At 44.1% G+C, this 22,924-nt stretch overlaps 1 protein-coding gene across 1 annotated transcript in view; it reads left to right on the top strand.

Moving 5' to 3' along the window:
- Positions 1-7,450: 7,450 nt before the first annotated feature.
- The window catches only part of LOC139913153 (EMILIN-1-A), a 51,552-nt gene continuing 36,078 nt past the window's right edge, over positions 7,451-22,924 (top strand). Inside the window, exon 1 of the mRNA XM_078284611.1 lies at positions 7,451-7,593. Coding sequence (XP_078140737.1) covers positions 7,451-7,593 — 143 coding nt within the window. The remainder of the gene's footprint in view (positions 7,594-22,924) is intronic.

The raw sequence follows: 22,924 nt of genomic DNA on the forward strand, positions 1-22,924 counted from the left end.
TGTTTTGATTTTCTCCCTCTTTTAATTGTTTTTGTTGTTGTGTGTTGCTTCGATGCAATCATAATGTTTTCTGAATCAAAAATCAATAAACACATATATAAAAAAAACAAAAAACAAAGAGGAAGTTACTGAAAAACAAATATAATCACACTGTCTACACTCCCATGATGCTTTGCTGCGATGTTTCGATCAAAGGAACTTCGCCAGGCGAAGATGACCGAAACGTTGCAGTGAAGCATCATGGGAGTGTAGACAGTCTGTGGGATTATATTTGTTTTTTGGTATAAAAATGGCAAAATGATCATTAACCATTCCACCAAGTTATTGATCACCACCAAGACAAACAAATAGACCAATATAACACAGTCTTCTACTGAAACCAGTAGAAGACTGTGCTGTACTGGTCAGCTCCCAGTAGAAACCAGTAGAAGACTGTGCTGTACTGGTCAGCTCCCAGTAGAAACCAGTAGAAGACTGTGCTGTACTGGTCAGCTCCCAGTAGAAACCAGTAGAAGACTGTGCTGTACTGGTCAGCTCCCAGAAGAAACCAGTAGAACCAGTAGTTTGACTTTGTGCTCTGGATGAAAACAGGAATGACTGCAAAGTGACTTTAATCTTAAAGTAAAGTAAATGTTCAGGAATTGGTGCAAAGAAATATCAACGACTTCCACAGAATGAATCATCATCATCATCATCATCATCATCATCATCATCATCATCATCATCATCCTCACATGACACAAACAGCAGGATCTCACTGCAGACTGCAACTCTGCAGACATTCAACACTGGCTGCAGCAACGCATCAGGCAACAGGCTTTTCCGTGCAGTCTGCCTCCAGTCATGTCAGCTCGACTCCTCGTGTTTGTTTTCCAGCAGTGAGCATGTTGCCCAACATCTTGTTGCAGGAATAGTTGCAGTCTCCGCTGCCTGTTGCCGTCAACATCATCACACACAAACATTCATGTCTGAGTCTGAAGGTGACAGAAACTGCTGCACTGAAACCAGAGGAAGCATCAAGTTCATATCTGGTCCGGTCTGGAACAAACACATGACACTGTTCAACATGATAACATTAAGAAACTGTTTATTACATTATTCCCTGTCTCTCTGTGTGGAGACCGGCTCTGTAACTCACTGCCATGTTGGAGATGAACTGAAGTTTGTTCGACTGTTTATCTCACCCTAAGTCACCCTGGATGGGTCTAAATGACTAAAATAAAGTAAATGTAACGTGTTGAAAAGTAACACAATGTTCTGTCCCTAATTAGACAGCTTAGTTGAAGCGACACTCAGGTTTCTCAGAGTGAGGCTGAAGCCCGACAGTCTGCAGGAAAATAAACTGAGCCATGAGTCTTTTCTTGTAGTTTGTTTATCCAACTTTCCATCTCACCTGAGGCTTCACAGAGGAATGTGGACTGGATGGAAGCGACAGGCTGTTAATACAAAGCCGGCATTTAAGAGTGGCTCATAAAACAGTGGTTATTTTTAATTATAAAGCCTGGGTGGTCCGGTTCTCAGCCTGGGGGGCGGGACCCACCGGGGGGTCGCCAGATGATTTATGGGATCTGACAGAATATTTCCATGTACAAATGTAGTGTGATGTTTTTAATGTTTGTGATAAATCCCTTACAGCCATGGAGAGGAGAGTTTTCTCCTTTTATCAGATGGAGACTCTTCTGTTTCTGCTCTACAGCCTGTCTGTGTTCAGCAGAGGTTAATTAATATTCAGATCACTGTGTGTGTGTGTGTGTGTGTGTGTGTGTGTGTAAACATATTAGATTTCTTTTATGTTAATAATCTTTGCGATCAATGGCTTTTTCTTTTGAAGTATTTGAATATTAGCAGCCTCTTCAAATCATTAATCAAGTAAAATAACCTGCACACACGCACACACACATGAACACACACACACACACATGAACACACAAACACACACACACACACACACACACACATGAACACACACACACACAGTGGGTTGTTATCATCACAGGGAGCAGATTCAGGAAAGTGTTTGGCTGCAGCTGCTGGTTAGTGTCATCCCTGGACCCTGTGTGTGTGTGTGAGTGTGTGTGTGTGTGTGCGTGTGTGTGTGTGTGTGTGTGTGTGTGTGTGTTATCACAGTAAGAGGTCAACTTGACATGGCTATTTTGGGAAGGAGACATCCTTCCCTTTTATCATAGGAACTACTCAGGATTGTTTTCTCCTGTGTGTGTGTGTGTGTGTGTGTGTGTGTGTGTGTGTGTCTGTGTGTGTGTGTGTGTGTGTGTTCATATTGCATTGTACACTCCTGTCCTACACTCTAAAAGTAGGGGTTCACCAGGGTATTTATTTATTCTCACATATTTATTCTACATTCAAAGGGAGCCAGTAAGCAGCATAGGGTTCTAACTAGATGAATTATTCCTAAAGGTTCCTTGAAGAACCCCATTATGTTAAGAGACTGGTGGAAGCACCGGCGGGGTTCATGATTCCTTCATGAAGGACATGAAGGAACTCCTGAAGGAAACTTCTTGGGTTCTCCTGAGGTTGTAATCTGGAGATCCTCAAGGTTCCTCAAAACCCTTTAACTCTTTAGAGTGAGTGCAGGTGAAGGAGGCCACGCCCCCTGCAGTTTGAGTTTTACATTTAGTAAATATTCCTCATGTCAGAACTGTCAGCTGTCTTCTGTATAATTACATAAAGAAATGTATGTCATGTAATGTTATAATTACTAACTACAAGTCTGTTTAACATTACCATCTACATTAGTGTAACATTACTAACTGGCTGCAGGTGATGGACTCCTGAAGGGAGACCGTCAACAAGAGGAAGAAAGACGAGGACTTTCCTCAGGAAATCATCTTCCTGAAGCAACAGAAGAGAATTGAGACTGAAACAGACTCAGAGGTTTCAGACTGTGGAGGTCAGAGGTCAGGAGGTCAGAGGTCAAGGTTCATGTATTGGACTGTGAGATGTTTTCATGCATTTAGAAACTGATGCTGCACAACACACTGATGAAGAAACCATTACTTCCTGAGACACAACATTCAGGTAAAATAAGATGGAGGACGGTGTGAATCACGCTGCCTACACACAGGTACAGAAGTATTCTTCTACTTTTCCTCCTTTCTTCATCACCATCAGCCTATTCTTCTTCTTTGTTGTCTTTGTTCTCTTCTTCTCCTTCTGGTTCGCCTTCTGGAATGCATTTGAATGACATTTTGGGAAACAGGCTCACTGGTCAACTTACCCATTCATACATCTTATACATTCTTATACTACCACTCAACACAGTGTATTCTAAAGTGTTAGCATGGAGCTACTGCCACTCAACACAGTGTATTCTAAAGTGTTAGCATGGAGCTACTGCCACTCAACACAGTGTATTCTAAAGTGTTAGCATGGAGCTACTGCCACTCAACACAGTGTATTCTAAAGTGTTAGCATGGAGCTACTGCCACTCAACACAGTGTATTCTAAAGTGTTAGCATGGAGCTACTGCCACTCAACACAGCGTATTCTAAAGTGTTAGCATGGAGCTATGGAGCCAACAATCTACTGGGAACACATGGATGATTTTGGTGTCTGTTCAGCTAAGTTGACCAACAGGACTGTTTCCCTTTAATATCACAAGATTTACTTTGGCTGTTTCCAAAGTCTTGTAACTCCAAATAAAGTCTTGTAACTCCAGATGAAGTCTTGTAACTGCAGACGCAGTGGGGAAGCAGAGAAGTTTAAAAGTTAAACTCAGTTGTTGAAATAAAAGCAGCCTCACTTTCTCCTGAAGAGTTCAGCAACAGCAGAAGTTCATTGGAAAACTATCAGCAGGTTTGGCATCAACTTACACTCCAAGGAAACTGTTGGGAATGTGTTTCCCAAAAGCATTCATTTGAAAACAGTTTCACATACAGCAATGCTAGCACGTGTGCACACACACACACACACACACACACACACACACACACCAATTACCTCCTGGTTGTGGTCGGTGTGATTTGTGATTCTGTGCGAGGCATGAGGCAAAATTATGATGTAGTGGCTGAATGAAAGAGGGATTGTTCAGATGTGGCACACCCATCCGTCCTGCAACTCTCTCTCCTTCCTCCCTCTCTCTCTCTCCACCCTTTCTCCCTCTCTCTCTCTCTCTCTTCCCTCCTTTCCTCTCTCCTTCGTCATCTCTCCGGTTTTCGGCTGCATATCTGTGGGGCGCTGGGACAAGAGAGAGAGAGGGATCTATATATATTTACATATGAAGAGAGAGAGAGAGAGAGAGAGAGTGTGTTGCTCGGTGGCCGGTCGTGGCGATGGTGGTTTTTGGGGTTCGGGGAGAGAAACCCTAATCGCTCTGTAAACACAGCTGTTAGAGAAGTAGGGCAGCCGTCGCTCCTCATGTTCGCCTCGAGTGTCGAACTGGAGAATCAGAGAGAAGACTGGAAGACGTAAAGCAGGGTTCTCCAATGGTTCTTTGGTTAGGGTTGTGGTTCTATATGGTTCTATATGGAACTATAATGACTAAAAAAAAACACTGATTGCTTAAGTAAAAAACTGGCAAATTAGAATAAAAACCCAGTGTGCATCTTGAGTTTTAAAGCCAAAGTCAAAATGTGTTACCGAAGCTTTTAACTATTTTTTAGGACCTGTGTGGTTTATATCTGCGGTTTTGTGTAATAGCATAACGTTAGTTTATTTGTGTAATCAGCTATACAGCTACTAAGCTATATAACCTAGCCTAGCAAATTAGCTTCACTTGTCGGTACAGAGCCGGCTGCAGACAGAGAGTGGGGCTGCAGAAGGAAAGAAACTATCACAGCCACTTCCATCAGTCAGCAGACCATGGCGTTCCTCCTGTCCAGTGTGTGTGGGGCGTTTAGTCCGCATTTGCCGTCTGGTTCCTCGTGTCAGTTCATGTGTTCTGCCTTCTGCAGCTTGGTCGGCCTTAATCGCCACATTTAATACAACTCCACACTCCGATTGCGTTAGTTGATTTGTGTTTAGTCTAGTTTGTTAGCAGTAGCGTTTTCCATCAGCTGCAGCTCGTAGCATCAGAATAGTAAATGTCGGATAGGCTGTTCACAACGACAGCGATCCCCCAAACATCTGTTAACCCGAATTCTCACAATAACAAACTACTTCATAGTCCAATGCTGTCATTAGGAATAATATAGGAACTAATGCTTGAGCTACAGTTATCTACAGCAGTATTTTGTTTACATATTCCAGCTGTACGGAGCGGGGGTCACAAACGCCGCTAAGAGGTCGCACGTTTGTGACAGTGTCGTTTTTTGGCACTACCACTAGGAGTCGCCAAAATCAACAATTTTCAAATCCTACACATCGCGGCTTTAATGATACTGTTAGTTCAGAACAGTTCATGCATTCTTACAACTCTGTTTTTATGAATCAACAGTAAACAAGGTGTGGATTCTGGTAGCTGTCTGATATTTTGAGCTTTAAATTGATTTGGCCTGTTCCCCTTGTTGTTTTATTGTTGTTTTGTTATTGTTTATTTGTCCCTCAGCCCACACAGCCTGAACAACAGGTACATTTGTTTGTAATTAAGCAAACAACAAAATGTGAAGCTAATAAGGAAAAACAAAGACACACATGGAGAAAATATTCCTGTTAAACCCACATCTGTTTTAACTGTTCTTTATCCAGGGAGGGTTCTACTGGTTTCTACTGGGAGCTGACAGTACAACACAGTGCTTTTCATTTACTTCTACTTACTTCTTTATTTCTATTCTATTCTATTCTATTCTAACTAAGTAAGACTCTAAGAAGTTTGAAGTAGAGCCGGAGATTCCAAACCCTGAACCTGAGAAGATAAAGAGTTTCTTCTTCTCTGGAGCTTCAGGTTGTGAAACACTGTCTTCCTTCCTCCACTGTGTATGTGTGTGTGTGTGTGTGTGTGTGTGTGTGCCTTACTTTGCTTAAAAACAGCATGCAGTATCAAGGTTAGAAATCGTATATCTCTGTATCTTTGTTTCTGAAAGGGTTGGGGGGGGGGGGAGGGGGGGGATGGAAGCTCCAAAGGGAAGGAAGCTCCAAAAATATCCCATGGTTCCTTGAGGAACCCCATGGAGGTGCCGTCAGGGTTGAACCCTTTATGCAGGGGTTCTTCAAGGAACCTTCGGGGGTTCCCTTAGTTTCCATGTGAAGATCCCCTAAATGTTCCTTGAAGTCCTTTTTCTGTGGAGAGTGTAGCGTCTGTTCTCCCAGCAGGAGCTAAACCCACGACACTAAACCCCCTGTGGCTCAGTCGGGGTTGGGGGTCCTCCCAGAGGGACGTCTGGACAGAGCAGTGCGGGCGGGAACTGAGTCTTCCACCAACAGCACTGAACAGATAAGCAGCTATTTAAAACCTGTGTGAAGTGCAGATGAAATATTTCTAACCTCTCACCCACTGAGCGACTGAAAGCCTCCATCACACGACAAACAACCACCAATACAAGCATATATTATTTTGTTTATATTATTATTATTATTATTATTATTATTATTATCATTAATATTATTATATAAACCAAATAAATGTTTTTCTTTACCTCATATAACTTTGATCAGTTTGTTAACACTATGATGTATGTGATGTATACTGCCAGTTTATGTCAGAAAGATTCATTTCAGCCTACAATGAGATAAAGGAGATGATAAATGAAACTGATCTGGAAGCAGTTTACAGCTGATCCTTTAGCGTTAAAATATTAGAAAGACCTTTTCATTTCTGTCTGTTTACTGTGGAGAACTTTTTGTTTTAAACAGTAGAAATGTTTTCATGCATCAACACTGCAGCCAGTCAACTTCAGTGTGACAGCGCTGACCAGTTCCTGCTGGGCGGAGCGGCGGCACTGCAGCAGTAAAACCTGGAAACACAATGGCTGCATGTGTCTGGTTTCTCTGCTGGGAATTGTCTGGCTCGAATTTGACTGGTAAGAGACTGAACTCAGAACAGCTATAAGAGAAAACACTGAGAGGGAGGGGCTGGAGAGAGAGAGAGAGAGAGAGAGAGAGAAGGGGAGGAGTAAAGCGTTTTGCTGGAAGACTTTCCATCCTCTGGAAAGCAGCTGCTCATTTAATCCTAAAACTCTTTCGCAACTTTTTTCTGCTTTGGTTTTTCACTCCGGGATGAAAACTGATTCGCTGCTGGATATTTTCTCCACAGATAAACGATTTAAAGGATTACACGTAAATTCCACGGACACATAGAGGAATAAACTGAGGAATACGCATTTTTTAGATTAAATTGTTGTTTGAGAAATTGAATAAAATCAAAGAATAAAGTGTGGAGAGAAAGTGTTGGCGCTCGGTGCAGTCATGGGTCGGTAGGATGGACTTGACGGACGCTGGAGACGGTTTGTGGGGACTTTACTGCCTGTTATCCATGTGGAGTGGAGTTTATCTGTGACAGCTGTTATCCTGATATTTTATTGATATTAATACTGTATCGATACACGGTGCTGACGGCATGGCGCGGACCGCGGTGCTGCTGCTGCTGTGGCTGTGGACCTGGCTGATGGGAGACGCCAAGAGCTCGTACCCGCACAGATACAGTCTGTACGCCGGGCAGAGCCAGAGCGCGCACGGAGCGCGAGCTGCCAGCAGACACAGGTAGCACACACACGCACGCACACACACACACACGTACACACACGCACACGCACAGGGAGCGGGCTCGAGAGAGGCGATGATACTTCATGATGCAAGATAATGATGTGATAAAGACACGCAGATAAAACAGGCACACTGAGCGGTTTGATTCACACCATGTGGTGACGACGATGATGATGATGATGATGGCGTTGATCTTGAGATGAGTTGAGATTTATTCACCTCAACAAAGAAAATATTCACATTTAGAGAAAATAAGTTTATCTGTTGGAATTTTACAAGTTTTCTGCTTTCTACTGGAGCCTGAATATAAAACCGAGAGAGAGAGGGATAGAGAGAGAGGGGGGGTAGAGAGAGAGAGAGAGAGAGAGAGAGGGCGATTGAGAGAGAGGGAGAGAGTGAGAGAGAATGACAGAGACAGAGAGGCATAGAGAAACATCTAGAGAGATTTCAGTTTTGAAGAAATGTTTCCTAACCTCTCAGCCTGTAAGGGAAACAGTTGTCAGCACTGAGAATGACAGGTGAAGTTGTTGTCTTGTCAGAACCTCACACTGAGGCTGTAGGCCTTGCTAATAAGTTATGTTGGTAAATATACAATGAATGAATCTGATCAGTCATGATTCATGAATTGCTGTTGAATAATCCTGTCATTATTTAAAGGATACGGCTGGTGTTTTTAAATACATTTCTTATTGTCAACAAATCCTATGAAAATAGCAAAATCAACAATGCGTTTGCTCTACTCCCGTTACTTTCTGACTTCCCACGTATCGTTTTTAGCCTTCAACCCGGAAGTCATTGGCTCCAATTGTAAGCTGAAAACCTTTAAATACAGCTCACAAAGACATAGTTTACATTTTAAAAATAGCTAACTGTTACCATGAAAAGTCAGGCTGTTGTAGTTATTACCAAATCAAATTCAAATGGGAACAAATTCTTCATTACGCCGGGGACTATTTTCTGTGCTACGGAACTACTTTCCTGAGATCACAAAATGTTTACAGCCAGCTTATTAAGTTGTTTGAGGAAAAAGTCGTCCGGCCCGGTGCATCGTGATGATGAAATATGCTGCAGAGCAGCAGCATGGCTCTGTGACGGGTTTTAATAGTTTTTAATACAGTGGAGTTCTATGGCTGCTGGGACATGAGGCTGCACTGGGCACCGGCTACATGGACGAGACTTGTTAGCAAAACAAATTCATTGCTGATTTTGTGAAATCTCATCGGATATCTCATAGGATTGAAGGTAAGAAATGCATTAAAAAACACCAGCCTTATCCTTTAAAGTTGACTGGTTTATGTGTTATGTGACAATGTGTTGTTGTTCAATATTGTTTTGTGCAGTTATATATTCTTTGCAAATGCTTTGGCAACAGACTGCGTTTACAGGCACATTCATATTCTGAATAAAGTGTTTCCATGGCCTGTAAATATCCCCGTAATAAATATTCCTGTATATATTATATTTTGAATATGTGAAGCCAGGCGCCGGGTCAAAGCTGCAGCTGTGTGTCCTAATTCGTCTCGTAGCCGATTATCAAGACGTTGTTCCATCTCGCCGTATTTTGTGTCATTTCATCGACATTTTTGGCGCCCGGGCGATGCAAGCCGTGCGGCCGTTTGGCTTTCTTCTTTCACAATGGTAGTTTTTGAAAAACAGACAAGCTAACACCAGCTTGAAAGCTTCAAACTCGCAATATCCTAAATATTAATGGAATATGATGTTTACATGATCACTTCACATTCAGGATACTTGAAAATTGTGAATATTAATGGAATATTAATGTGAATGTAATTGTTTTGACCTGAATTTAAAAGACAGAGAAACAGAGAGAGAGAGACATAGACAAACATGGAGAGAGAGAGAGAGAAACATAGAACAGACCTGTACAGACCTACACACGTGTTCAATTAAATTCAATTCAGTTTAATTAAATTCAACTCAAGCTGAGCATCACATTCAATGCGATGCTCAGCTAGCGTGACTAAATTCCCTAATCACTCTAACGTTACTTAAATACCACAAGGTAATAATGTTACCTACTGTTAAAGTTTGTAGGGCAGCAGAAGACGAGGACGTTCGTAAATAAACATCAGACTGAGACTCAGTGTGTGGAGTCAGAGTGAGACTCCGTGTGGAGTCAGAGTGAGACTCAGTGTGTGGAGTCAGAGTGAGACTCCGTGTGGAGTCAAGAGTGAGACTCAGTGTGTGGAGTCAGAGTGAAACTCAGTGTGTGGAGTCAGAGTGAGACTCCGTGTGGAGTCAAGAGTGAGACTCAGTGTGTGGAGTCAGAGTGAAACTCAGTGTGTGGAGTCAGAGTGAGACTCCGTGTGGAGTCAGAGTGAGACTCCGTGTGGAGTCAGAGTGAGACTCAGTGTGTGGAGTCAGAGTGAGACTCCGTGTGGAGTCAGAGTGAGACTCAGTGTGTGGAGTCAGAGTGAGACTCAGTGTGGAGTCAGAGTGAGACTCAGTGTGTGGAGTCAGAGTGAGACTGTGTGGAGTCAGAGTGAAACTCAGTGTGTGGAGTCAGAGTGAGACTCAGTGTGTGGAGTCAGAGTGAGACTCAGTGTGTGGAGTCAGAGTGAGACTCAGTGTGGCGTTAGAGTGAAACTCAATGTGTGGAGTCAGTGTCAGTGTGTGGAGTCAGAGTGAGACTGAAACTCAGTGTGGCGTCAGAGTGAGAATCAGTGTGGAGTCAGAGTGAGAATCAGTGTGGAGTCAGAGTGAGACTGAGACTCAGTGTGGAGTCAGAGTGAGACAGTGTGGAGTCAGAGTGAAACTCAGTGTGGAGTCAGAGTGAGACTGTGTGTGGAGTCAGAGTGAGACTCCGTGTGGAGTCAGAGTGAGACTCAGTGTGTGGAGTCAGAGTGAGACTCAGTGTGTGGAGTCAGAGTGAGACTCAGTGTGGAGTCAGAGTGAGACTCCGTGTGGAGTCAGAGTGAGACTCAGTGTGTGGAGTCAGAGTGAGACTCAGTGTGGAGTCAGAGTGAGAATCAGTGTGGAGTCAGAGTGAGACTCAATGTGTGGAGTCAGAGTGAGACTCAGTGTGTGGAGTCAGAGTGAGACTCCGTGTGGAGTCAGAGTGAGATTCAGTGTGTGGAGTCAGAGTGAGACTCAGTGTGGAGTCAAGAGTGAGACTCCGTGTGGAGTCAGAGTGAGATTCAGTGTGTGGAGTCAGAGTGAGACTCAGTGTGGAGTCAAGAGTGAGACTCAATGTGTGGAGTCAGAGTGAGACTGAAACTCAGTGTGGCGTCAGAGTGAGAATCAGTGTGGAGTCAGAGTGAGACTGAGACTCAGTGTGGAGTCAGAGTGAGAATCAGTGTGGAGTCAGAGTGAGAATCAGTGTGGAGTCAGAGTGAGACTGAGACTCAGTGTGGAGTCAGAGTGAGACAGTGTGGAGTCAGAGTGAAACTCAGTGTGGAGTCAGAGTGAGACTGTGTGTGGAGTCAGAGTGAGACTCCGTGTGGAGTCAGAGTGAGACTCAGTGTGTGGAGTCAGAGTGAGACTGTGTGTGGAGTCAGAGTGAGACTCCGTGTGGAGTCAGAGTGAGACTCAATGTGTGGAGTCAGAGTGAGACTGTGTGTGGAGTCAGAGTGAGACTCCGTGTGGAGTCAGAGTGAGATTCAGTGTGTGGAGTCAGAGTGAGACTCAGTGTGGAGTCAAGAGTGAGACTCCGTGTGGAGTCAGAGTGAGATTCAGTGTGTGGAGTCAGAGTGAGACTCAGTGTGGAGTCAAGAGTGAGACTCAATGTGTGGAGTCAGAGTGAGACTGAAACTCAGTGTGGCGTCAGAGTGAGAATCAGTGTGGAGTCAGAGTGAGACTGAGACTCAGTGTGGAGTCAGAGTGAGACAGTGTGGAGTCAGAGTGAGACTCTGTGTGGAGTCAGAGTGAGATTCAGTGTGTGGAGTCAGAGTGAGACTCAGTGTGGAGTCAAGAGTGAGACTCAGTGTGTGGAGTCAGAGTGAGACTGAAACTCAGTGTGGCGTCAGAGTGAGAATCAGTGTGGAGTCAGAGTGAGACTGAGACTCAGTGTGGCGTCAGAGTGAGAATCAGTGTGGAGTGAGAGTGAGACTGAGACTCAGTGTGGAGTCAGAGTGAGACAGTGTGGAGTCAGAGTGAGACTCCGTGTGGAGTCAGAGTGAGATTCAGTGTGTGGAGTCAGAGTGAGACTCAGTGTGGAGTCAAGAGTGAGACTCAGTGTGTGGAGTCAGAGTGAGACTGAAACTCAGTGTGGCGTCAGAGTGAGAATCAGTGTGGAGTCAGAGTGAGACTGAGACTCAGTGTGGAGTCAGAGTGAGACAGTGTGGAGTCAGAGTGAGACTCCGTGTGGAGTCAGAGTGAGATTCAGTGTGTGGAGTCAGAGTGAGACTCAGTGTGGAGTCAAGAGTGAGACTCAGTGTGTGGAGTCAGAGTGAGACTGAAACTCAGTGTGGCGTCAGAGTGAGAATCAGTGTGGAGTCAGAGTGAGACTGAGACTCAGTGTGGCGTCAGAGTGAGAATCAGTGTGGAGTCAGAGTGAGACTGAGACTCAGTGTGGCGTCAGAGTGAGACAGTGTGGAGTCAGAGTGAAACTCAGTGTGGAGTCAGAGTGAGACTCAGTGTGGAGTCAGAGTGAAACTCAGTGTGGAGTCAGAGTGAAACTCAGTGTGGAGTCAGAGTGAGACTCAGTGTGGAGTCAGAGTGAAACTCAGTGTGGAGTCAGAGTGAGAATCAGTGTGGAGTCAGAGTGAGACTCAGTGTGTGGAGTCAGAGTGAGACTGAGACTCAGTGTGGCGTCAGAGTGAGACTCAGTGTGGAGTCAGAGTGAGACTCAGTGTGTGGAGTCAGAGTGAAACTGAGACTCAGTGTGGAGTCAGAGTGAGACTCAGTGTGTGGAGTCAGAGTGAGACTGAGACTCAGTGTGGAGTCAGAGTGAGACTCAGTGTGTGGAGTCAGAGTGAGACTGAGACTCAGTGTGGAGTCAGAGTGAGACTCAGTGTGGAGTCAGAGTGAGACTGAGACTCAGTGTGGAGTCAGAGTGAGACTCAGTGTGGAGTCAGAGTGAGACTGAGACTCAGTGTGGAGTCAGAGTGAGACTCAGTGTGGAGTCAGAGTGAGACTGAGACTCAGTGTGGAGTCAGAGTGAGACTCAGTGTGGAGTCAGAGTGAGACTGAGACTCAGTGTGGAGTCAGAGTGAGACTGAGACTCAGTGTGGAGTCAGAGTGACATTACAGTGTTCCCCTCAGTCTGACAGTTTTCTTGTGTTGGTGGTTGTTGAGGATGAATGACTCGTCCTCACAGTGAGAGCGGTGAGTCAGTGGAATGTCAAATCTCTATTTAAGTGTTGAGCAGTGTTAAAAAGTATCAAGTTACTGTCTACAAAGATGCCATCTAGAGGCCATCTCATGAAGCACTGACGACTGACTGACTGACTGACTGACTGGCTGACTGACTGGCTGACCGACTGACTGACTGGCTGACTGACTTAACAAATATGTTAAAAATATGCTTTGGTGGTATTGTTGGTTTTTTAAAACTCTCATGGCAGTAAAGCACGTTGAGTTTAGGACCAGACGGACTCTTTAGGGTTAGACGGACTCTTTAGGGTCAGACGGATTCTTTAGGATCAGACGGACTCTTTAGGACCAGACGGACTCTTTAAGGTCAGACGGACTCTTTAGGATCAGACGGACTCTTTAGGATCAGACGGACTCTTTAGGACCAGACGGACTCTTTAGGGTGAGACGGACTCTTTAGGATCAGACGGACTCTTTAGGGTCAGACGGACTCTTTAGGATCAGACGGACTCTTTAGGACCAGACGGACTCTTTAGGGTGAGACGGACTCTTTAGGGTCAGACGGACTCTTTAGGGTCAGACGGACTCTTTAGGACCAGACGGACTCTTTAGGATCAGACGGACTGGTTCTACTGCTTATTCTACTGCTGTTCATCTGTTCTGATGATGGTTTGATGGTTTTGTGTACTGTTGTTTAGTGAGGTGTTCGCACTGTTTGCCGTTGTTTAGTTTTTCTTGATGAGCTATCAGTGCACATTTACTTTGGTAATATTGTCACAGAATAGTCATACCGATAAAGCTTTGAGAGAGAGAGAGGGAGAGAGAGAGAGAGAGAGAGAGAGAGAGGGGGGGAGACAGAGAGAGACAGAGAGAGAGAGAGGAAGGGAGACGGAGAGAAAGAGAGAGGGGGGGAGAGAGAGAGAGAGAAAGAGAGACAGAGAGAGATTATTATCATTGTTATTAATGTTATCATTATTGATCACTAAGCTTTGGCAATATATACTGAACTGTACTTCATGCCAATAAAGCTCATTGAATTGAATTGTATTGAATTGCGAGAGAGAGAGAGAGAGAGAGAGGTTCATACATACACACATCATAACCTGACTTGCAAGTGTGTGTGTGTGTGTCTGTCTGTGTGTGTTTTGATAATTGTGTGTTTGTGTGTGTTTGCTGTGTCTTTTCTTCTTGTTTTCACAGCATCCTGTAAAGCACCCTGTAAACTCTGCTGCCAGATATATGCTATAGAAATGTCTCTTTCTGTGTGTGTGTGTGTGTGTGTGTGTGTGCGTGTGAGTGTGTGTGTGTGTGTGCGCGTGTGTGTGTGCGCAGAGGGCAACAGAAAGGCTATCTATTTGATCTGACCCTGGGTCAGATTTCTCAGTAGCTAAAGGCCGTCAGATCAAAGAGTCTGTTCTGTTCATTACGCATTACAAAAGTAATGCCATTACTTCACTCACTACAGCCTAGAAGCAGAAATGTATTACTCTACTCGTTTCCATTCCTCCTCTCTTCTTTTTCTTCTTCTTCTTTTCCTGCGAACGATCAGCAAACCAAACAGCGTCAATGTCTGATGTTCCTGTTGTCCTTTGACTGGAGAAAATCAAAGTAGAAGGAAAACTTCCACAGAGAAAGAAACTAATTCTGACCAAAACAAATCGAGGTGTGGGCGTGGGATTTAGTTTTTGGATCATTTAACTTCAATCTGATAGACCATTAAACTGTGTGAAACCGTAGTCATTATCATAACCAGGCTAGTACCTTCAGTACTGTACCAGTATAACCAGTAAAACTAGTATAACCAGCATAACTAGTACGACTAGTAGGACCAGCATAACCAGTATAACAGTATGGAAGACCAGACAGTCCAACAACCATCCTGCTGAGTCTGGGGCCACGACTCTTTATTTCTACACTCTGTGTGTGTGTGTGTGTGTGTGTTGGAGGAACAGTGAACTCAGTCTGGCTGCACTCTTTGTTATAACAGATGGCAGAGGTATTCCACAAGGGCTGTGTGTGTGTGTGTGTGTGTGTGTGTGTGTGTGTGTGTGTCAGACATCCCCCTACTGTACAAATACACTTCTGAACAGTTCAGATAAAGTGTGTGCCGCTGCTGCTTTCCAGTTTTCCATGCGACTGGCTGAAGCGTCAGCTGCAGCAGTGCCGCAGCAGTGATGCAGTTCAACCAGTCGACCTGAATCAAAGGGAAGCCTGGCTCAGGCACAGCAGGGATTTTACGCTTAGAGATTGTGAAAGATGAAGTTTGCAGACCTTCAGGCTGCTGAGCGCTCAGCTCGTCTTTCCATCCATCTGTCTGCCTTCAACTGTTTCCATGAAACAAAGAAAAATCCTGTGGAGATCAGGGAGGTCCAGCACACATTTTTCACTCTGTTTCTCCAGTTGAAACAGTTTTTCACTCTGGTTTAAACAGTTGAAACAGTTTTTCACTCTGGTTTAAACAGGTTAAACAGTGTTTAAATGAGTAAAGGCGAGCAGGGAGGCGGAGCAGCAGGCTCGATGCTGGGAAAGTGTCATGTTTGTGCACATTAACGCGGCCGCCCGCCTGCTCAGACAGTTGAATTGTCTTGAACTTTTTGACACAAAGTTGACTAACCAGACGCCATGTTGGCTGACAGTTCAGGGTAGTCCAGGGTAGTCCAGGGTTGTTCACGGTAGTCCAGGGTAGTTCAGGGTAGTTCATGGTAGTTCAGGGTAGTCCAGGGTAGTTCACGGTTGTTCAAGATAGTTCAGGGTAGTTCATGGTAGTCCAGGGTAGTCCAGGGTAGTTCAAGGTAGTCCAGGGTAGTTCACAGTAGTTCTTTGTAGTGCAGGGTAGTTCAGGGTAGTCCAGGATAGTCCAGTGTAGTTCAGGGTAGTCCAGTGTAGTTCACGGTAGTTCACGGTAGTCCAGTGTAGTTCAGGGTAGTTCAGGGTAGTTCATGGTAGTCCAGCCTAGTTTAGGGTAGTTCACGGTAGTTCACAGTAGTCCAGGGTAGTTCAGGGTAGTTTATGGTAGTCCAGGATAATTCATGGTAGTTCAGGGTAGTCCAGGGTAGTTCAGGGTTGTTCACGGTAGTTCAGGGTAGTTCTTTGTAGTCCAGGGTAGTTCAGGGTAGTCCAGGATAGTCCAGGGTAGTTCACAGTAGTTCAGGGTAGTCCAGGGTAGTCCAGGGTAGTCCAGCGTAGTTAAATGTAGTTTAGGGTAGTTCACGGTAGTTCACGGTAGTTCAGGGTAGTTCAGGGTAGTTCGGGGTAGGTCAGGGTAGTTAAGGTTAGTCCACGGTAGTTCAGTGTAGTCCAGGGTAGCCCAGTGTAGTCCAGGGTAGTTCAGGGTAGTCCAGTGTAGTCCAGGGTAGTTCATGGTAGTCCAGTGTAGTCCAGGGTAGTCCAGGGTAGTTCAGGGTAGTCCAGTGTAGTCCAGGGTAGTTCATGGTAGTCCAGTGTAGTCCAGGGTAGTTCAGGGTAGTCCAGTGTAGTCCAGGGTAGTCCAGGGTAGTCCAGTGTAGTCCAGGGTAGTTCAGGGTAGTTCAGTGTAGTCCAGGGTAATTCAGGGTAGTCCAGTGTAGTTCAGGATAGTCCAGGGTAGTTCAGGGTAGTTCAGTGTAGTCCAGGGTAGTTCAGGGTAGTCCAGTGTAGTTCAGGGTAGTCCAGGGTAGTTCAGGGTAGTCCAGTGTAGTCCAGGGTAGTTCATGGTAGTCCAGTGTAGTCCAGTGTAGTCCAGGGTAGTCCAGTGTAGTCCAGGGTAGTTCAGGGTAGTCCAGGGTAGTCCAGTGTAGTCCAGGGTAGTTCAGGGTAGTTCAGTGTAGTCCAGGGTAGTTCAGGGTAGTCCAGTGTAGTTCAGGGTAGTCCAGGGTAGTTCAGTGTAGTCCAGGGTAGTTCAGTGTAGTTCAGGGTAGTCCAGGGTAGTTCAGGGTCACGTTGTTTAGTTGCAGCTGTAATCGTTATGTGTGTGGAAGTGAAAGATTAAAATCTCTGTCCTATGATCCCAATCGGGCTTTTATCAGGGCTCATGTTTGCGCTCTTCAAAGACCCGAATCTTTTTTTTTTTTTTCAAGATTTATTTATTGACAACGCACCAAACAAGTACACGTCATTTTTATACAGAGTGACAAATACATTAACAGAAGAAGAAAAGAAAACAAACAAAAATAAATACACCCTCCCCCCACCCCGTCCCAAGAATTGTACAATGATCAACATCATTCGCAACATCAAGTCCTTTAAGGATATGTTAAGGAGAAAAATAAAATAGCAGGTCCACTAAGTGAATAAATATGGTATCAATTAAGGGGATTTATTAAAGGGAGGGAGTCAAAGACCCGAATCTTAACGGCAATCTTCAATAGCCAATCAAAACGGAGATTGCAACAGATGAAGCCAGAGGGAAAAAATACGTAAGTGTAAACATAAGATCCAACGTGCGTGATGCCTGAGCTGGGAAACAAAAAAACTTGTATGTGTTCTTTTTTCCATGTGCAGGTGAACCACGAAGAATCACATTCTCGTGAGAGAACTGCAGCCGATTATTCTCAGTCTGTTGTTTACGGTTGCGTGTGTGCATCACAAGAGACTGGAAATCTGCAAATTTCAGTTAAATGTGTGCTGCTCAATCTTCTCATTGCCATTTATGATTGGAAAAATCTTGTAATGTGTCCCCATCTTAAAGAATGTTAAGTCTTAAAGTTTCTTCATGCGTCATCAGATTTAGTGCTGCATTATAGTGGCAGATGCCTGCAGGTTAACAGTCCATGGTGAAGAGGTTAACATTCACAGGTGATGGGTGGAGATGCAGGTGCAGCTTTAACTACCATGACCTTTGACCTCCAGTTTATTTGTTCAGGATAACATGGTGCACTTAGAGAAGGCCGTCTGAGTTTCCCAGTAGCTTCCTAATTCTAAGATTGTGCTTGTGTCTTTGATTAACAATGAAAATGTTAAACCTGCAGTAAGCGATATCAGACCAATCCTGAAACTAATGTGTGCTATGTGGAGATTTCATTAAGAGCCTTACAGTATCATGAGGACATACATCTTCAGCATGAGTGGCAATTGAACCCCAAACTCTGGCTAAGTTAATGCCTTGCTATACAATTTGAGCTACAAAGGAAAACATTGATCATTTTCATGTGAACAGCGGCTGAGTGGAAACAAAGACTGGACTATCTGTTCAGAGCGGAGGGAAACAGTCTGAACGCCTGGCAGGAATATTTCACCTGACCCTCAGGTACAAAATTATTCAGCAGAAGCAGCTGGCGGTTTTGGGACTGGAAATTATACTCTTGGTTATATTATGCTGCTGTATTTCCAGCCTGGTCAGGTAGTAATAATAATAATCTCTTGACTGAACAACCTGTTGTGGAAGCTTTGGAGAATAGTTTCCAATGGTGATGAGGGACAGGCCGCCATGTTGGAAGAGTGAGAAAAAAATGGAAGACTGAGATATGTTTGTTTTTCTTTTTTTTAAGACTGAGGTTTCAATCAGGAGAGACAAGTGAATGAAGTAAAGATAATTGTTTATTATAACAGATGATATAGTGAAAATTAAGCCTTGTCAAGAAAGACTTTGGCGCTTAGACTCTACAGGGAGATTTTGTAATCGAGGGGCACCAGCCCTGAGCAGCAGCAAGATAAATCCCCCTGTGGAGTCCAGACACTGGTGGCGGTGGTGGCTGATGACTCTGCTGAGACTGATAGGCTGGTGAGGCTGATGAGTGATGAAGCTGATGAAGCTGATGAATCTGCAAAGACTGGGCGGTGACGGGGAGGTGGAGGGGTGCGCACTGGGGCGTAATTTTCACTGGGGACGGGGGGGACATGTCCCCCCCTCTTTTCAAAATCCTGTTTGTGTCCCCCCCACTTTTTTAACTGCAAAAATCGTGCTTAATACGCTACTGTTTGGCCAGCCGTCAGATTCTGGCTGAGAATGTGAATTGAGCTGCTGATTGTAAGACCCTGATATACTCCAAAAAAAATTGCCACGGACGAGTAGCGGACACAGACAGCCTGCCTACGCAGTTCTATAGTACATTTTGGCATCTGTGGAGTGTTGCCAACTTGGCGACTTTGTCGCTAGACTTAGCGACTTTTCAGACCCCCTGGCGACTTTATTTCTCAAAAGCGACTAGCGACAAATCTGGCGACTTTTTCTGACCATGGGAAGCAGGGTTAGGGTTAGTGTTAAAATTAATGTGTTGAATCCCAAAGCATTTGGCAATAAATTGGTATGGCTGATGCCGGTTTTCTCTACTTGCCTGTCTAATCCAGAGAGGTCTGATGATCACAGTGTAGCCCCCCTCCCTCCACTGAGAGCAGGGACTGTAGGATAGGGTCCACTTGTAATTGCTACCGGTGTACGCTGAAACTGGCCCGGGTGGGCGGAGTCAGCATTTACATTAAAACAGGCTACGCCGCGGCGTGCATAACAAGTGCAGCATTATATATTGATATGCAAATTATCGTATGACATCATCTGGCGACTTCTAGCGACTTTCTGAGCAGCCAATAGCTACTTTCCTTGGAAAAGAGTTGGTAACACTGCTGTGGACGCGGATGTGTTCCACGCATGCGCACTTGAAAAAATGCTCACTGAATGAGGCAAAAGGCATGTATTTTGAGTGACACTGAAAAGGTAGAACCGAAGCCTATCTAATCTCAGGTATAACCAATACTCATAATAAAGATAACTACACACTAGACTTACATAAAAAAGCTAACACATTCATTGGCAGTGCCATTGACATTGTGTGACTTGAAAAAAAAAGTTTCATATTCTTTGATACATTTTGTATATGTTTGATGTGACTGAAGTTGCAAATGACACATTATCTATCGATAGTGCCACAATAATGTACCATAGATCTGTCAGTCCTATTCTTCAGTATATATATATATCCATAATTGAATAACTCAGCATGTGAAGTTCAGTAAAGTTGTGGGTTAAACAATACAGAAAGTAAGACAGTTTTTCTTATGCATATTTAGTACTATTCTGGCAGAATTTAGCATGATGACCAACTTAATTATTTCCCGGATTTTGTATTGGTTACTGTAGTCCCTAAATGTATGTAGAAATGCAGGAAATGGGATTCAAATTGCACATTTTTTTCTGGGGGAGTACCCCCAGACTCCCCGTTTTATTGTGTCCCCCCCACTTCTCAAACCAAAGTTATGCCCTTGGGTGCGCATAACAGCAGCATGAACAGAGTAAAGCGGAGAGAGAGAAACATATTTAAAAAGACAACAGCAAGATGATAGGCTAACAATGGAGGTGTGTCGCTGTGCTATTGGATAGATGTAACCAGCTGATGTGAACAGCTGATACCTCAATTGACGGCCCCGGGAAATGACAGTAAGGAAATAATGAGTGAGCATGCGTGAGAGATGTGAATGGCAGGATGGTATGAGAAGTAAAACTACAGCCTAAGCACGCAAAAGATAGTCTTCCAGACTGAACCTTCTCTAAAGCTCCATATCTCTGTGTGACAAAACAAAGAAAATCACACATTTCTGGTTGGTGTTTAAATTACACTGTTAAAGGGGGAAAGGGTAATTTGGTAAAACACCAAGCACAGTACTGCACAGATTCCACAATGTGCCGCTTTTGTGCCATTAGCAAGCGCTCTCTACACATCGTAAACAAGCCTCTATAGAAGTGGTTCTGAAAAACCACTGGAGAGTTTCATTCTGAAATCAGATCTCCACCATGGAAAAACTAACCTTGCATGTTGGAAGCCGTATGTTGTCTCTACTGTTCTCTGGTGGATACATGAAAGTAAAGCCTATCATGAAAAAACATGAACAAACAATTTTTATTGGCAAATACTGAGTGATGAATTTCAAAATAGATATCCAGTGCAGGAAGAGATTGAAAAGTTTCAACAGTTGTGAAACAGTTCAAGTCACACTGCATGGAGCGTGAATTACTGTGAACGGAGATAATCAGCAGCTCTTTGATTCTGATCCACAAGCTGAACATGCTGACAACAAAGAGCTTCAGTTTGGGTTTGTTTGATTTATATCTCTCCATCCGGTCGGGGGAGCTTCACAACATCAAAGCTACTTAGCACCTTCAGAGTGGCACTGACAACCGGGAACACAATAGGTTTATCAGATTTACTCACACACACACACACACACACCACAGGGAAGAGCTCTGCAGTCTTTGTGTGTTTTACATTGTGCTTTTTAGTGTGTGTTGTATTGTGTGGTTTTAGTGTGTTGTATTGTGTGGTTTTAGTGTGTTGTATTGTGTGGTTTCAGTGTGTTGTGTATTGTGTGGTTTCAGTGTGTTGTATTGTGTGGTTTCAGTGTGTTGTGTATTGTGTGGTTTCAGTGTGTTGTGTATTGTGTGGTTTCAGTGTGTTGTATTGTGTGGTTTCAGTGTTGTGTATTGTGTGGTTTCAGTGTGTTGTGTATTGCGTGGTTTCAGTGTGTTGTATTGTGTGGTTTCAGTGTGTTGTGTATTGTGTGGTTTCAGTGTGTTGTGTATTGTGTGGTTTCAGTGTGTTGTGTATTGTGTGGTTTCAGTGTGTTGTGTATTGTGTGGTTTCAGTGTGTTGTATTGTGTGGTTTCAGTGTGTTGTGTATTGTGTGGTTTCAGTGTGTTGTGTGGTTTCAGTGTGTTGTGTATTGTGTGGTTTCAGTGTGTTGTGTATTGTGTGGTTTCAGTGTGTTGTATTGTGTGGTTTCAGTGTGTTGTGTATTGTGTGGTTTCAGTGTGTTGTGTATTGCGTGGTTTCAGTGTGTTGTGTATTGCGTGGTTTCAGTGTGTTGTGTATTGTGTGGTTTCAGTGTGTTGTGTATTGTGTGGTTTCAGTGTGTTGTGTGTTGTGTATTGTGTGGTTTCAGTGTGTTGTGTATTGTGTGGTTTCAGTGTGTTTTGTGGGTTTTTACTGACTGTGGGTGGAAGCTTCTTCTTTGTGTGATTTCCACTGCAGTCACTCAGGCTCTTTAGAAAAGGCTTAATGTGATTTGTATGTGGAATGTGTGTGTCAACGTTTTGCATTTGTGTGTGTGTGTGTGTGTGTGTGTTTTCAGTGTTTCCTCTTCCATTTTGTTGGTGTCTATGGATACCAGTAAGCTTGTCATTCTTCTCTGTAGCCTAAAAAGGATACAAGATGCTGCTGGTCTCTCCTGTTTGTATCTTCATGGACAGCAGCCGGTCTGCAGAGAGTCAGGGAGGATCTCTGCTGTCGGACAATGATGTCATTCTGTTTGATGATGATGTCACATGAGGGAGGATCTCTGCTAATGTTGAATATCATCGACATAGCAAACAGGATTTTACAGGTGAAGAAAAGGTTTAATTCCAGCTGCAGACTGAACAGAACGCAGCATTCGATTCTGTTTTTTTTATCTCACCTGCTCTACTTTCTGTGTTTTCCATCATCATACTTTATCTCTTTGCTTCTGTATTTTATCACTAAGTCAAGTGCAAAGTTAAAATAAAGCGGCGCAGCATCAGAACAGTCGGATCAAGCGGCCAAGACAAAATATTTCTTGGCTGAACAAAGTAAAGACGTCGATTTTATTGAATTTGCCACAAAATGCTTCATGATCAGTTTAAACTCAACTTTCTGTTTTAAATCAGTTTGTAACTGAATCTCTCTCTTGAAGGATAATTCAGTTCAGTCTGAACAGATTATTGAGATGAATGCAAATATATATACAGAGTTTAGTTTGGTGTCTAGGCTCTGATCCTGTCAGCAGACACCTAGCTAGCTGAGAGAGCAGGGAGTGAGGATAGGGAACTTCCCCCCCGGGGGAGACCTGAATCAGAGCCTGCAGGTGGAGGCTGGGTGGAGGTAGGATGATGAAATGATGTCTGGTTAGCAGCAGCAGCATGGCAATGAGAAAGTGTGTTAGCATGTGCCGGAAGCTGAAATAGACTGCCTTATTGAGAAGGGGGCGGGGCTTAAATAGACTGAATCATGTGACTGCAGCGCGACTCGAGTTGTCTGCCTGAACTAGCTTCGCAGGCTTCGCATCATTTATTTTCAACCTGAGCCTTGTTCTCCTAGTTTCTGCTGTCATGATGACTGACTGCTGAAAATTT

This window comes from Centroberyx gerrardi, chromosome 1 (genome assembly GCF_048128805.1).
Source record: "Centroberyx gerrardi isolate f3 chromosome 1, fCenGer3.hap1.cur.20231027, whole genome shotgun sequence".
NCBI classification, from domain to species: Eukaryota; Metazoa; Chordata; class Actinopteri; order Beryciformes; family Berycidae; genus Centroberyx; species Centroberyx gerrardi.